Source organism: Nuphar pumila, chromosome 12, assembly GCF_984573655.1.
Source record: "Nuphar pumila chromosome 12, dmNupPumi1.hap1.1, whole genome shotgun sequence".
Lineage (NCBI taxonomy): Eukaryota > Viridiplantae > Streptophyta > Magnoliopsida > Nymphaeales > Nymphaeaceae > Nuphar > Nuphar pumila.
The window spans coordinates 106,610,272-106,627,867 of NC_143260.1; the positions used below are offsets into that span (position 1 = coordinate 106,610,272).

Sequence of the window (17,596 nt, forward strand, 5' to 3'; positions counted from 1 at the left end):
TACTTTGCAATATCTCTTTTTATGTCATTCCACTAGTAGTTCCTCTGCATATCCTTATACATCTTGGTGCTACCTGGATGTATAATGTACCGAATTCTATGTGCATCATCAAGTAACTCCCTACGTAGTTGTTGATCATCTGGCACTCATAGCCTCTGATTGTACCAGATGCTATCATCTTCTTCTAGATGTAGGGTTGACTCATCCTATTTGCATGCTGCAACTATCTTTGCGAAGCTTGGGTCATCCTTCTGTTGAACTATAATATAATCTATGAGTTTCGTTCGCACAACTAGAATTGTGATCCAAATGCTACCCGAATATATGCAAAAAGGTCTTTAATCAATCTAGTCCTCGAGTAGTCTCTACTCATTGCTGATCACACTTGCTAGACTTTTTGTTTTTCTGCTCACTGCATCGATTACTACATTGACTTTTCTTGGGTGGTAAGATATGGAAAACTCATAATCATTTAAGAATTCTAGCCACTGCCTTTGTCTCATGTTCAACTATTTCTGAAAATGTACTTGAGACTTTTATGATCAAAGAAAACCTAGAACTATTCTCCGTACAAGTAGTATCGTCATACTTTAAGTGCAAAAACTAAAAGTGCCATTTTCAAATCATGTGTAGGATAATTTCGTTCATGCACCTTCAATTGGTGAGAAGCATACGTTATGACATTGTCATGTTGCATCAGTACGCAACCAAGTCATGTACCTGATGCATAGCTATAAACCACAAGTCCTCCTTGGCCTGAAGGTAGTGTAAGCACTAGATTGAAGTAAGCCTCCTCTTTAACTCTTGAAAGCTTCCTTCATACTACTGAGTCTATACAAACTTTATTTCTTTGCAAAGTAGTTTGGTCGTCGGTGTCGCTATCTTAGAAAAGTCTTGAATAAATCCTCTATAATATCTCGCAAGACCAAGAAAATTACAGATATTCAACATGCTTTTAGGTTGTTTACAGTCTAATATTGCTCCCACCTAATACAATTTTAACTCAAAACACAAGATTTAAGCAAGTTAGGGTAAAAATCTGAAGAAAGATTTTTCTCAAAGCATATTCATCGATTATAAATAATAAATGGATAATGATAATAAGAGAGTTATGAATTAAATAGATTAGATTTTAGAAAAAAAACAACATGACGATAAAGGTTTACCATAGTACTCATCAAAGAACCAAACCAGGGGTGAACCAGGGTCCTTTAAATTAGTTAGGCCCCTTAAATGAAAGAGTTGAATATAAATCTTCATAGGAGGGTGTAGGTTATTTACAAGATGCAATCTCAGATCCAGAAATAGGTCAATGGAGGACAACATGAGAGATAACACAGTCTGAATCTGGTTGATAATAGCACCTCAAGGTCTCAGAATGCACCAAGCAAATGTGGACCCTAGGAAACATGGTTGAATGGTGAGAAGTGAAAATGGTATTTTTGAGAAAGGAATTTAGATAAGTATGATAAATTAGTATTTAAAAATTTTTAATGTGAATTTAAAAAAATTTGGATTACATGTAGAGTCACTTCATTTAAAATTAAATGTGATTTTAAAAATCTTGAAATCCAAAATATTAAATAAAAAAATAATAAAATAAAAAAAATCTGAAATAAAAAATTTGATTTAACTAAAACCAATAAAAGAGTAGAGGTACATAGGTGGGTCATCCTCTATGGGGCCCATCCTATGTGTCACCTCAAGGTTTAATTGAAAATATTTAATTTAAAACTTTAAATTTCAAAGTTTTTTAAAAGTTACCAAAAATCAATTTATAAAGCCTAAGTCAAAAGTTACCAAAAAGCATAGGGAAGGCCCTCCCAAGAAGAAGAGTCCCATCCTAGAAGGTTCTAGGATGAGATGGATAGCTAAGAAAAAAAATGAAAATTGGAAAGAAAGGAGAAAGGAAAGAAAAGAAAAATAAATGAGGAAAAAAAAAGACCAAGTCAAACTTGCTTGGCAAGCAAGTTTGACTAGTTTTGAAAATAAGAAAGAAAACCACACAAGGGGGTTATACATCCGGCCCTTGTATAACTATAAGTCATATAATGTACCAAATAGTACATTATATGAATACATAACCTATAACCTATGTTAGATAGTTAGTTAATTAGAAAAAAAATGTAAGGTAAAATATATAGAAAAAAATGTAAACATATAAAGATATTAGGAAAAAGGGAAAAAGAAAGAATTGGGAGATCTAGATCAAAAACTGAGATTTACTCCAGCAACTTGATCTAACTTGAAGATTATAAAAAGGGAGTAGGGGCTCATGCCCCTCCAATTTTGGCCAATTTAGAATTTTCTTCTCTTTCTCCCTATTTTCTTTCTTCTTTCTCTTCTCCTTCTTCTTTCACACAACTAAGAGAACTATACCAAACATTGGAGGAGGACTAAGCATCGAGCTACAACCACCACACAATGAGGAGGAGGCGGTTCGAGTAGAGGATCTGGTTTTTTTGTCAAATGAAGTGGTTTTCTCAAAAAATGGAGGGGGGTCTATTCTTTACATGTAGATTGAAACTCACATGCATGAGTTTATTCTGATTCTAAATAGATATATCATGTATTGAACCTCCCATATGAGGATTTGGCGTATGATTTATCATATTTAGAGTAGAGACAGTTTTTAGATTTGAAAAGCTTCTCAAAAAATGGTTTATATGAAATCAGTTTTATGGACTTTAATTAAATTTAGAGTGTGACACACATATCGTGTATATACTCTGAATCAGAGGTGTACATACACATATATGTGTGAAAAAAGGCTCTGATCTTGAGTTTTAACAAAAAAATATAGGGTGTTGCATTGTATTTGAATACGGGCAAATCAGGCATAGCCAATTAGCCCAGATTTGAAACGTGAAGGGTTTTTGAATAAAAGCCCTTCGTAAATCCTAAAATATGTTGATCAAAAAGCTGCAGACCAGATTTCTCAGTGGAGGTCGGTTCAGTCCCTAGAAAATATTTTTTTTATTAAGAACCTAAGATTTTATGCCAATCGTGTATTGGGTTTTCGCATAAACAAAATTGGTTTTTGAACACAATAGGGAGTTATATAATTGATTTTTTTGTAAAAAAAACAATTATATTGCTTGATTTAATGATCCTATCCATGTTGTATGCTATCAATTGAAAATATGTCATGTTGCTGTGAAAAAATTATAGATCTATGCATGAATCTAGGAAAAAATATTGAAAACTTTTTTGAGAAAATAGTTTTCAAGAAGACAGATCAATTTTCCAGCCTAATGGCTATGAAAATGGTATTTGTCTGAAAGAAATTTTTTATTGTCATGATTTGAGATTTTTGAAATAATGAATGGAATGCAGTTATTGAAAAATTATGAAAAACACATTTCAGATGGCCTATTTTTGCTCACCCGAATGCATGTTTCTCGTTATTTCATATTTTTGACCTGACATTTGATTGTTAAATCATTTGTATCTCTCTCATCTGGAGGAGTTTTTATGAAGATTTACTATGTTGAAAAGCTAACAAAATTTTACACAATCTATGAAATTTTGGACTATGTTGCTTGAATGAGCACTGAACAGTGATAGTCATAAATGAAAAGTATAGGCGTGCACTAAACCGGTTGTATATCCCTCATACGAAGGAATTTTTATGAATGGTTTGTGACATCAGAAAGTTGACAAAATTTCTTATAATGTATTAAAAATTTAGCTTTGTCTGTAGAGTGTACACAATTTTGTCACAGTCATAACAGTCTGTTCGACTAAGGACCGATTATCAATGTATACAAGATTTTGCCAAGCATTCGAACATGCTTTTATGTGAAATGAATGATGTTGTATATAAAATCTAATATTGACTATATGTAGGTATTAGGTATCCAATTAGAGACATGACATGAGTATGGTGCTTGTGGCACAAATGATTTGCATTGCGAAATTGATATTGAAGTATGCATAGAATATGAATGTTTGGATGCATCTAATTGTTTATTATCATTGCCTATTGATGAATAAGTGTTTATGCTAAAAATGAAAACAATATACAATGATATATGATTGATTAAGTTTACATTTTTAAGAATGTTCAACGATGGGCTCAGAAGAGGCTGAATCTTTAAATTTGATACATAAATGTGTGTTGCATGGAATTAATGAATTAAAAAGTTTAACCATGTGACACTAAAATATGATGCTTGTATGGAGAGGGTAAGTGATACTTCTTGCTTTATGAATATTGTTTTTTAGCACGAAAGGTTGCTCCTCTGTAACCACGAAGATAAGAAAACACTCTACATTAGACTACATCGTGGATGATAGAAACTCATAAATGAAAAATTGATGCATCAGTATGATATTGTTGAAAGTGCTCTCTCGATGTGCTCGTTTCTTACCTATAGGACTGGTGAAAGGTGTTCAGCTAGACCAAAGCCACAATTATATGAAAACACTCATCTGTCATGGCACTAATCCAAGTTTAAGCTTGTGTTAGTACCTATAGGGCTAAGAATTGAAACCTAAATTGAGTATACATTTAGTTAGTCATGACATGCATCATTTAAAAAGAAAACTTAATTAAAGGTAATAAAGTCACTCATGCATAAAGGGTTAATCGTTCTGCAATGGTAGGTGCATGTATTTATGAACTGCTCATGCATGTTTAAATACTTATGAATATGTAATTGCTTCTGATTGAAAGAATTATGTAAATATGAATGATTGAAAATCGTGCAAAGCATTTTATCGTATTTATCTTTAAAGTGTTGATTGATATCTACATGTATGAGTCTTGAGATATGTTTTTGCATGTTTATTTTAATTTACGTGTGTTGAATAGCGTTTTCCTACTAAAGACTTGTTAAGTCTGGCCCTATTATAAAAATGTTTTTCAAGTAGTGAATAGAGGACCAATGAGATGGTGGGAGGTTGCGGCAGGGACCGAGCCAAAAAAAATTATCATTATGTTAATGTTTTGGATTGTATACATTCACATTTATTTCATAAACTTGGAACAAGACTCTGATATTAATTATTAAAATTTTATAATGAACTTTTATTAAATGTGAATGTTAAATTTTAAATTTATACATGAATAGTATGATGGATCTGTAACTTGCCAAAGCTTTATTCCGTTTCAAATTTTTGCAGTCATTTCTAAAACCATTTGAAAGAAAAAATCATGATTTTTGAGAGGTGTTACAAACAGCGTGTCTAAATGTTCTAGGAAAACATTACCGTCACTTGCAAAAATGAATCCCAAGAGAGTGGGAGTATTAAGTAATTTATTCATCTATACAAACTAAGGATGATTCCCACCAGTAAACCTCTCTTTCAGTATGAACGCAACTATTTTGGGGTTTGTTCATCATCAAACATCAGCCGACTATGCAGATATTCATGACGAGGAAGAATAAAATTCTTAACCAACATAAAAAAAAACATTTCGAAAATCATCATAGAATGGTTTTTTTCTGCTTGACTCGGGATCTCCTCCTGTATTCTTTGAGACATTTATCAGACTGAAAAGATGACAATAAAATAACACTTAAATTGAAAGCTTGCCAGGAGCGGTAGAATGATACGTTCGAAACTAAATCAATGGGAGTTCCAACATTCAATTCCGACAACACAACAATACGGAGACTACCACACAGCCAATAAGAACACACCAACAAGGTTACACACGTTATGCCCACTCTACCCCATAACGCAAACAGAACTAAAACAAAATCAACGGAAGCTCCAATCACCTAACTAAATCCCCTTCACAAAAAAAAAATACAAAAAAACTCTATCTGTAGATAGGTGAAAGCTGGGAAAGATGACCCGTCCAGTTTGGACACAGTTTTCTTCCATTTATTTAAGTGACATGAAAAGGTATAAATTTGATTAGTTTATCTTATTTTCTTTTTCCTTTTTTTGTGGAGGGTGATGTGGAGACGTAACTTGGATCATTTTATTTTCTATCACTGGTAAAAATTTTAGTTGTTTACCAAACCGTTCCTTTTAGAGGAACCCGTCCATATGGACCGGGCAGATGTACTATTAATAATTTTAAAATCCATATCCGGGAATAAAGCACAATACTAGAATCATAGGTTCAATTGAATCCAATTGGTTTGTACCTCTAGCCTGCAAAAAGATATTACAAGATCGGTTGATCATGATTCAGGGGCCTAGCCGCAAGTCAGGCTCGCGTCCTAGCGATTGATCCGACATCGATATAGCCCAAACAACTCTCTCAGGTGTTAATTTACCAGAGGTAAGAACGTAATCAACACGCCACGAGGGGTTTTGTTGTAGTGGGGTATGGCCTAAGCCATCAAACGAGCAGTCGAGGTTTGATCCTTGCAAGCATCCCTCCCTTGAGAAAGCCAAGGTCAAGCACAACACAAGCCCTGGAAGCAGGAGACGTAGCCTCGGAGTTTTAGGCCTCTGGGCCGACCACTACAGCTGTAGGCATGGCAGGCTGAGCCAACACAACCAGGTCTTTGAGGCTAAGGTTTTACGGAACAAGCTCCAGCTTGTCTTAGGAGACACAATGAACATGTGACATGAAGTTCAAAAGCCACAATTACTTCAGGAGAACCAATTTATACGTTTAGAAATCCTAGCAGTTAAGTTACACGGTTATACTAGAATCAACTAGTTTATTGAAACGCTCAAATGTTGGTTCTGGTGGGGCAAGAGGCGTGGAACATATAGGCTTCTGAGACAAAGATCATACAAAACTTTCACAAGAACCAATACCAATTGCAGCACTCATCCTCAGCTCAAAATGCAGTCACAACTAATAGCGCGCTGCTGTAATAAATAACCAGAAGAAACAAACACCCCCAAGAGGAACCCACCCTAGCTTCCTGCTGCTGCAGGGATTGGCATAGGCTTTGCATCTTCAGCTTTTTCATGTTCTTTGTTGAGCATCTGCTAACAACAAACCCATTCAAAAGGCAATCCAACACCAATCTCAACTCACAAAATACCAGAAAACATTAAAAACTTCTCTAGAAATGAGGAGATTGAAGTACCTTGTTGTTTATCAAGTTGTGCAGAGCGATGACACTCCGAATGAGGGAAGAGAGATAGATAACGAGCATCATGTCATTTGTTTTCACAGAGAATGCCTTGATCAACTCATTAACATTAAGATTTGGGAGTAGATTGAACACATCCTGCAAGGATTCATCTGTTAACAACAGGAGAAATTCGCCAAAGCTCAAGCTCTTGGCTTGACTAGGCACTCCAGCCTGGTCCAACTCAACGGCATGTGAGCGCATGGAGAACTCAAGTTGTGTGGCAACAGAACACCTCGTAAAATGACCGGGCTGAGGCTGACACATGTTGTTGACCCACCCTAGTCTTAACTCTAAAGTCCAGACAGAAAGGACCAACCTACTGAATTTACTTGCAGTCTAAAAGATCCACACGACAATCAAATTTTCAACATGCAACACCAAAATATCTAGAAGTGAAGACACTAATTCTTCACAAGACAAACTATTAAGGCAATTATGTGCCCTGCTATTGTTTGTCCAAATAAAAGCATCCTAGTGCATAAAACATGGCAGATGTCAATGCACCGTTGAAGGTGCCATTGAAGCAGACTCTGTCCAATAAGATCAACTTAAAACAAAGATGACTTCGCAGTTGGCATGTTTGAGGTTCTTGATGTAAAACTTTAATTCACTCTCTGGTTCCTAGTCCTACCCCTAACGAGATAGATACTGAAGTAAAGAAAACAAAAATCCCTATAAATGAAACATAAAGTGGAAGACTGAATTGCTCATAGTTGACACTTGCAAAAAGTGCAACCAGAAAAGAACGTGAAAAGTACACACTTCAACTACCTAAAATAAGGACAACCGTACATGATCTTGTGACGTGAATGAGAAATCAGCACACCTGCAAATGGTACAGAATCTCATGATTTAGGGGAAGTCTTCCATCAATAACTAGATCCAAGTAACCACGTATTTCTCGAAGCCGAGCATCAAGCCCCTTCAATGCTGTCAGTTTGCTTGTAACCTGCACAAGAATGATACAGGCATATAACAATATAAACCAAGGTCAATCTCAAGGACAGATACATGAAAAAGAGCTAAAACAAAATTCAAACCTCTGTGGCAAGGGTGCTAATGGTTGTGTCCTTAACATCCCTGAGCAGGTGCTCCACACCTGCAATCAATTTGCAATAGTGTTCAATCAGACATATACAAGGATTCAGGCCACATTCAGGGAGAGGAAAAAAGGAAAAAGGAACACAAGGCCACATCTTTATTTAAAGAAAAACCCTCAGAACCATCAAAAATGCTCCACAACATACCAGTATTTTGAGGTCAAAATATATGAAAACCAAAATTAAGTCACAATTACAAGAGTTGATAGTGCATCAACAGGTGCATGGAGCTAATTGACGTCACATGCACATGACTTTATCACCGAGAGGGCCTAGACCCAAGTAATTCATAAAGGTTAGGTCTTCAAATTACAATTCCTAAATTCAGAATACACAATCTACCATCAAATACTATGGCATGTAGGAATTGTATCTATCAAGCAGGTAACTTGGGAGAAATGACACATGAACCTATTGACAGTAGCAACCAGACCCTAGTAACAGTAAGACAGGATACAAGCAAAACACACTTGATCATCACAAACCCATGTAAGATATCCTGAAATACGTAAGATCATCAAATTAGAAATCCAAAATTTTAAGGGGGGGAAATGTATACCATATAGCAACATGGCAACATGTAGGGGCTTTGCAATGTTCAACATATATCTACAAGTCTGAACATGATCCTTGCAAAGTTCTTGTCAGAAATAAAGCCAAGCCACTTAAGAAATTAAGCACATCATGTTGTGGCTTCTTCACTTGTATTTGAACCTACAACTATCTCAAAGGCAAAAATAGTCAACTCAAAGATCAAGCCTAGGATAGACAAAATCAGGTTCCATAGTTGATTCACTAGAGCATGTTGAATAGTATAGGGATGCATTATGAAAGAGTCACAACAACACAAGCCATGTAACATAAAAAGGAATTCTTCTGATTTTGTCTTATGCACTTTTTCCTATGGGCTAATACTTCAGGAACTTCAAAGGATAACTGATAGAGATGGGTGAATTATTCATTAACAAAACAAAAGAGAAAGAGGAGAAATTCTTCCTGCAACATTCTGATGGACATGCAGGCAAGACTTCAAACTGAAAGACAAACTTTGAGACAAACAGACCAAATGTCTAAAGCAGCCTTATCTAGCTCTCAAAAGCTTCTTCGAACCTATGTCACATAGGTGCAGGCGCGGGTACGAGTACGGTGATGCGGCACTTTAAAAAAACTTGGGTGTGGGGGTGCGGGGAGGATATATATATATATATATATATATATATATATATATATATATATATATATAAACTTGATTAGGGTTAACTGAATTTACTTTTGGATAGAAATGGACCTTAGTGTGGTTGACTTCACCTAACACAAAGGAAGCTGTGTCCAAGTGTTGCACCCGCCTAGGTGCGGGTGCAGTGCCCTGTTAGAAGAGTCCGTGTGACATAGCTTCAAACCAAGCACAGGCCTAGAGTTCAGGATTCAGGATTGTGACAATTGTCGAAAGGGCAAAGAATTATATATGGAAAGCTTCTAAGGAAGCAAGAGTTACTACAGCATAAGAGACAAAGACCAGACACACTCAAGCTCATCTTCCTCACTTGCAACCGCATAATGAATGTTTCCAAAACAAGAATCCAAAAGCCATGGTGAACCATATTGGGAATTGTTCTATAATGAACACTGAACACAAAAGAATTGATGGGCAATGACACCACAAATAAAGAGTATGATACTCATAACAAAAGCATTTAGAATGAGAGCCAACACCCAAGGATCTCACAGAATACATCAACATACAAATAGAACAAAAAGATTTTTATTTGTATCACCTCTTTTTAATGCAAACCAGTCATCAAGTCTTTTGACAAGCATCTATATGGAATGAAAGTCATTGCTCCAGTGCGAACAGATTTAATAGGAAAAAGAACATACCAAATTAACAACACACATGGAGAGAAGAGAGAAAAAGAGATCTGTTGGGGTACATTGTACATCTTGTGTGTGTGTGTGTGTGTTGAGAGAGAGAGAGTGTCACAACGCAATTTTGTTATTGAAAAGGACAATGTAAAAGATAATACAAAAGCATAAGAAACAGTAGAACTTATTAAACTTTTGGCAGCTACAGTGAAAAAAAAACCATATTGACATTGCATAAAAATAAAAAATAAAAAAGGTATCATAACAATATCATGAGTTTTTTAAATATCAACATTTTGATAATTTAACTTTTAAATTATTTTTCAACATACCATGATAGTACAACAACAAATTATCACCAAATAGAACTGCAAAACTTGCAGATTATTTCAATAGAATCTCTTACCTATTTCCTCAACTTCATGTGCAGCAATTTCTGAAGGCACATGCACAAACACCTTCTGGCTTTTCTGGGTGGCATTCTGTCAATAAACACAAAATTTAATAAAAATCCTACAAAAAACTACAGGTACAAAACAGCAACCAGCAATGCAGTACTTTCTAACCTCTTTCACCTCCTCGACCGCATAATAAGCCTTAGTAGGTATGCCCAACTCTTTCGGTTGTACATCAATGATGACCAAAACAGGATTAGGAACATAACTGAGCAAGAAAAATATATCATCAGTTAACAGTGAACCATAATTTACAACAAACAACATTTTTCTTGATAAGCACAAGGTAATGGTACTAGAAAAAAAAGGCATTCTATCAAAGTTAACCTGGCGTAAGAATTTGAACAAAATCAAAATTTAAAGCAGACAAACTAAGATTTAGAAAATGCATAGATTGCAACTAACAATAAGGGGGAACCCTGAAGAGAAAAAGGAAACATGCTTTTCAAGGCAACACAACATTGTTAAGGATAAGAAGGACAAGAAAAAAAGGTCACTGATACTAAGGTGCAACAGAAAAGGATTCCCACCTGACAAAAGACAAGACACAACTAATAACAAGTCTTCAATACACAAGAAGATCGATGAATCAGGTGAAATTCTCACCCAAAACATACAAGTTTTTAAGCCCAGTAAACTACCAAGCAGAAAAAGCTACAGTAGACACTTACATGACAATTTATTACTACCTAGCGATAACAAAACAAACATACACATGTAGAAAGTCCTTGTGCCATGTAAAAAAGGACAAAGTTTGGAAGTGTACACAACTATGGAGAACATGAAAAATTAACTCCAGGTGCCTCTGATCAAAAAAATACATCAACTAGCTTTTGAATTTTATTTTTTAAATAAAGTTGTCAGTAGAATCAGGTCCAATATGGTTTCTTGTGCAAGGGTTCAACATTTGATTCAACGAACACAAGGTAACAACACTTTAATGGACTCTACTTCTCTCTCTTAACCAGCAAACAATGTCTAGAAAACTGACTGCATTCTTTTCCCTAAATAAGCACTATTTGACCAATTCAGTCTGAAACGGTTATTCTCAGACAATGATCAATATTCACAATCAAATTGATAGTCCCATAACACAATCTAGAATGCAGCACTTTATAATGATGGACACGATGAACATGCTCCAAAATTAGGAAGGAAGGCACAACAAAAGAGCCCACTGATCCTCCCAAATAGAAAGTTTTTCAGCCCCAACTACACTGCAATTCATGTCATGAAAGTCTTAAGTCCCTTGATCAAAACATGGCACAGTTCCTCCCACTCTCATAGGGCACCTGTGGTCCCATACCTGGTTCTCAAGTAGGTGTGCACAATGAGCTGCATAGCTTGAGCTCATTTATTTATTAAAAGGAGCTGAGTTCCCACACTAGTTTAAACCCGAGCTTCAAACACTAGTTTGCTTAAATAAATAAGGGTGGGCCTAAATGTAAGCTTGATTAAGTAAATAAGCCTGAGCTCCAACACTAGTTTAAGCCCGTTAAAGCTCGATTAGAGTTGTCTGTTAGAATAGGTGGCATCGTTTTAAGCCCACACTTCTACTTTGTCATTTACAAAAAAAAATTAATGCTTAAGCTCAACCCAAGCTTGAACACTCAAGTGTGAGCTGGAGTCGAGCTCAAGGCAAGCTCGAGCCTGTTCAACAAAACACCAAGCCCAGTTCAAACTGGTCAGGCTCAATCTCAGTTAGGTGTGTATGCCCCAGCTTTCAAGGTGCAGCACCTACACTTGTGGTCCTCATTAACAAATAGCCACCAATGCTCTATTGTAGATACTTGGTTCAGTGGTCTAATTCTTTGAGTGCTAAAACAACTTCAACCATGTTACCACTTCAGTACCAAACAAATGTCAACCCACATGTTACATAAAAGCCACACCTCCTAAGATGGGATCAAGAAGATCATTCCGCATTGCAACAAGGTAACCCAAAAAGTTTCCTATAATAGTACACATGTACATACATAAGCTCATATATAGGATTAATCAAACTTTAACCGTTAATCAGGTGGTTTTCCTTGGGACTCCCTCAAGAAACAAGAGATCAATCTTGGGGCCTCTAGTGAATAAAAACAAGATTCCTTTTTCCCCACCTTCATTTTTATTTCTTGTGCCAATCTAACACAACACCTTATTTATATTTGCTTTATTTGCTGTATTTTGTTTTATTTGATTTGTTTCCCCAATATTTTGTTTTCATTGACAATGGTGTCTCAAACGATTTCGATCATAGATAAATAGATCTATTCTTGCGGTCTCATAGGTATGGATTTTTATTTCATTTAAAGATTGGTTTGACAGTTTGTTTGCAACACAGAAAGTATTTTTTTATTTACTAAAGCTATACTTATTTGTGAATCTATCAAAAAGACCAATCATTTTACATTCTCTAATAAGATTCAATAGGTATGGTATCGGTGATAGAATCCAACTTGTTTTCATGAATGTTTGATCAAGTTATTTACATTTTCATATGTTGCTCTCTTAGTTGTCAAAAGTGCTAGTCGAAGCCTAGGTGGGACTAGTCGCCATAAGTGGGATAAAAAAATAAAACATCAAGAGAAACAAAAATATTACAATAAATAATTAAATTTAGTAACAAACATATGATTGTAACTATGGATGAAGTGTGTAATTCAGTGTCACATGTCACAAAATTCATGGCATAATATTGAAGATACACCAAAACTTGGGGGGCACACCATCCGATTACTCTCTCTCTCTCTCTCTCTGTTAAGTCACTGTTAGGACCCTCCAAAAATCATAGTTTTTAGATGTTTTATGTTCGATCTGAACCGTTAGATGTGTTTATGATTGTTGTTGAATAGAGAACATGTAATTGATTAAGCATCTTTATGCTCAGATGTGTATTTTAAAGAGGTTAAAAAAATCATCAGTTGATATTGTACACAAATTTCATGATAAAATGTTCATGTTTTTACATCAAATCAATTTGAAACAAAGATTGTTTATCAATAAATAAGTATTGATAAACACATCTAATGGTTCAAATTGAGCATAAAACCCTAAAACTTTGATATTTGGAGGGCCTTAACGGTGACATAAAGAAAAAGGGGACAGGATATATATATATATATAATTGAAAAAATATATTTATATGTGTGTTTGTGTAAAAAACACATGCATATATGTAAACAACAAAAACAAAAAAGAAGGAAAAAAGAAAAAAAGGAGAAAAAGAAAAAAAAAGAAAAAAAAGAAAAGAGAAAAAAGGAAGAAGAAGAAGAAGAAGAAGAAGAAGAGGAAGAAAAAGAGGAGGAGGAGAGGTGAAAGGAGGAAGAAGAAAAAAGGAAAAAAATAAGGTAAAAAAGAAAAGCAAAAGAAGAAGAAAATGAGAGAACAAAAAAGAAAGTTTTTGGAGTGGGAGGAAGAAAAAGAAAAAACGAAATAAAAAAGGAGACAAAAAAAATTACAACTATGTCCCTGCGGCCTAGGCATGGACAGCCTAGGGACCGCCTAGGCAGCTTAGGTGAAAAAACGTGGCCCTACCACGTAGACCCATAAGCCTAGGTGGTGGCCCTGCGCCTAACCCCTCTAGGCATCGCTTTTGACAATTAAGGTTGCTCAAATTGTAGAACAAAATTCTCCTTCTCCCTCCCAGCTTTAGCAGAATTCAATTGATTGAAATGACCAAACATCCTAAAAAATGGTGACATTATTGAAAATACACGAGGACATTCAATGGTAGACTAGGTCTTCTATTTGGGAGGGGGAAAAAAGGCACACAATTATCAAAAAATAACAAAGGGTATAGGTCTTGTGGCAACAACCTAAAGAAAGAACATGCATTTACACCTTACGCAATGATTGAAATGATAGAGTCAGCACAAACATCATCAAAAATTCCACAAGATACATTAAAACTCTGTTTGGGAACCTTGAAATGGAGGTGTGTTATAGTTTCTGCCAGTTCTCTCATGCTCTCTACTGTTTGGGATCAGTGTTGTTGCCAAAATACTGCATTGGGAATGGAGTTGGTGGCCCCAACACCATATTTTAACACAATTCACAAGAGGATGTCTTTGGCAACCCCATCATCAACACCACGTTTTGGAAACACATGGAAATGGTGTTTCCATATCAATGAAAGGCTCCCAAACAAAGCCTAAATCAATGGATGTAAAAAGGACAAAATCCTAAAACCTACAGTTTAATTTCTCAACAGTATGCTAATTAGACAGAAATAAGAAGCTGAAAACAAATTCAACTCCAAACATCAAACCATTAATTGCTTCAACCAATCAAAGTATAAGCAAACAATCCGACAAGGAGGCACATGATATAAATGGATGGATTTAGGAAAATACTAAGAAACCCTGATAATAAGCTTTCAACATTATGGTTTTCAGAATAAAAGACAAATTTTCACCACTTCATGAAAAAAAGAGATGCATGATCTTACTCGTGAAACAACCCATGCACATCCAAGTCATTTTCACGCAACTTTGGGCCCGTACTATACCAACCCACAACATGTTCCTTGGCTGAGGCACACAAAAGTAAGATTCAGTACAATAAGATCCAAAACAACAGCAAGCATCAATTCAGATACCAGCTTTGCCCTGATTGACAATGCAGCATATCTGGTAGATACTAACAAGCAGAAGAAACACAGAATAGTTCAAGAAAAGAGATACCATTTATCCTCTTGAACATCCCAAACATCGACTCGTGGTAGTTGTGGTCAAGAAACCAGATGCCGGGGTCCTTGTCATCTTCTTCAAAAGGTACTGCATATGTCAAACAATGATTCCCATCAACAACAAAAAATTAGTGTGAAACACAATATCTGACCAATTCACTTAGGTGGTTCCCTCAATTGGCTCAGAACCATGACCCACCATGTCAAACAGATTTTGCAAGAAAGGCTGCAGGTAATTGAAAGAGTACAATCTATGTGCTCATAATTCCACATACATAAAACCCTTAAACAGGAGGGTTATAGAGACTTATATGTTTAAAATGTCATTCACCTCAAGCCCATTAATACAATTGGTCCTTCACAAAGAAATGAGAAAACTGCAATTATAGGAAAACGAAATTTTTTAAAAAATCATTATAAAATGAACCTCAATTTTTAAGTTTTCTTCTACCTCCAAAAGATACTAAATGAAAAAGGGGAAACCTTAGTCAGAACTCCAAAGCTCTCCGAATCAAACATAAAATCTAGAACTTCAAAATAGTTTACTCTCTTTCCATATTCACAATACTTCCACATAGAAATAAATTTGTCCTCATAATGTGAATCTCTATTTTCAATTGTCAAAATGAAAACACTAGAGCACGCTTAAAAAAGGATGTATAAAATTTGAAGCTCATCATCGAACGAGCAATATGTGAAACTTCAGAAAAAAAATCTTCTCCTTTCGATCCCATAACAACCAGAACTAAAACTTACAAACGAATCGACCAATCAAATCTCCGAGAACATGACGTTCGAACAAGCACAAACCAAGAATCAACAGAAATCACGAAGGAGAAGAAAAGAAACGAAAGAGAGAGAGGAATGACGCTAACCGGCGTAGCTATTGGTGACATCGACGACGCCTCTGAAGGAGCAGCCAAGGAGGACGCCGATAACTCTCTTCCGAGTGTCCCTGGCGACCCTGTTGTAGTGATCGACGATGCTGAGGAGGACGAGCGGGTGGACGACCACCTTCTCGACGGGCCGGGACAATATCTGCTGCGTCTTGATCACATCCATCGCCGACGCTTCCGAAATGGCGCCCTCCGCGCCCTCTCCTCCCGATCCCCCGCCTCCCTCTGCGCAACAGGAAAACCCTAAAACAGGAAACACAGAGAGAGAAGAAGAAGAAGACGAGGAGAGGGTGGGATTGAGATCTAGGGTTTCCGGACTCTGCTTCGAGGGAGAGGTCGCCGGGCTTCTGGCGGATCGCCGGAGTCGCGATCCCCTTTTAAAGCGCACCGAAGCTCTAAAGAGAGAGGCTAACGCAATAAGGATGAAGGTAACCTCTCCCACACGAAAGGAATAGATTTGCCTCAACGAACCAAATGTCCCTAACCTAAAGCAGCCCTTGGCTCGGTTCCACCCGAGTCAGTCTATGTCACAAGGACACGTAGACACGAGGATGTGTGACGCTAACTCGACTCTTAATATTGATTTTTTTTAACATGGAATGAGTTGTCCTACTGGCACTCCGTTCATCTGGTAGGAATCAGATGTGAATGTCACCAAATTGATGGGACGTCACTAGTTTAAAACTCACAGCTGGAACTCCTTGCTGCAACCTGCAAGGTCATAGTTGAGTGTAGTCCTCTGTGGGTAAGGGACCCTAGGGTTTCATTCAGCCAATGTGTGGTCGGTGATTAGGATTATTTTTCTTTAAAAAATTACAGGATACGAAAACCCAAAATGTTTACAATTTTTGTTCTATAAAAAATTAACTTTAATATTTAAATATTAAAATAATACTTACAATTATTAAACTAATATTAAAATATTGACGCTACCATGTGCACGTGTCCGAGCATGTCCGTTGTGTTGTTTGGGGGGGGGGCTATGACATCGTTTGGTACCCTTCTTCATGCAAGTGGGTCCAATGTCACACAGACACGGACACGGACACGGACACGGACAGGGACACAGACACGGACACAGGCAAAATATGATCTGGCTTTGTTCTAGGCTTGGCTCATTACGAGGATGCATGATCAAGTGCAATCACATTGCACAAATGCAATGTTCCATCTTGGTTGTACAGTCCGTCAGAATGAAGCCCAACAACAAATGGTGCAGCTGCACATTGTATTTGTGCAATGTGATTGCGCATGATCCCAAAACCATTCTTAGTCTGTAAAGGGTTGGAGTTGGAAAGGGTTGGCTGGCCTTAAGGAGTAATTGAAACTTATGGCACATGAATATAAATAGACTCAAAGTAAGATGAACTGAAATTTTTATATAGTACTTTGCAAATCTAACCTTGAATATGCATTCAACGTGGTCCATTTGCTTTGAATCGACTGTTAGATCATCGTAATCAGATCAATAAATATAATTTTGAATATTTACACAAATTTTGAGCAATTGATTTTCAAGCCTTAATGCCCCAAAATTTCTAACTTAAAAATG

The 17,596-nt window shown here is 36.3% G+C and overlaps 1 protein-coding gene across 1 annotated transcript; it reads right to left on the reverse strand.

Moving 5' to 3' along the window:
• Positions 1-6,534: 6,534 nt before the first annotated feature.
• On the reverse strand, positions 6,535-16,471 carry LOC149821491 (26S proteasome non-ATPase regulatory subunit 7 homolog A-like). Its single transcript, XM_089982986.1, has 9 exons — positions 16,024-16,471; positions 15,144-15,236; positions 14,909-14,990; positions 10,585-10,681; positions 10,425-10,500; positions 8,096-8,154; positions 7,882-8,004; positions 7,008-7,151; positions 6,535-6,903 (listed from the first exon to the last, which is right to left on the reverse strand). The coding sequence occupies exons 1-9, from the start codon at positions 16,208-16,210 to the stop codon at positions 6,832-6,834; spliced, it is 933 nt and encodes a 310-aa protein (XP_089839112.1). The 5' UTR covers positions 16,211-16,471; the 3' UTR covers positions 6,535-6,831.
• Between the last annotated feature and the right edge of the window lie 1,125 nt (positions 16,472-17,596).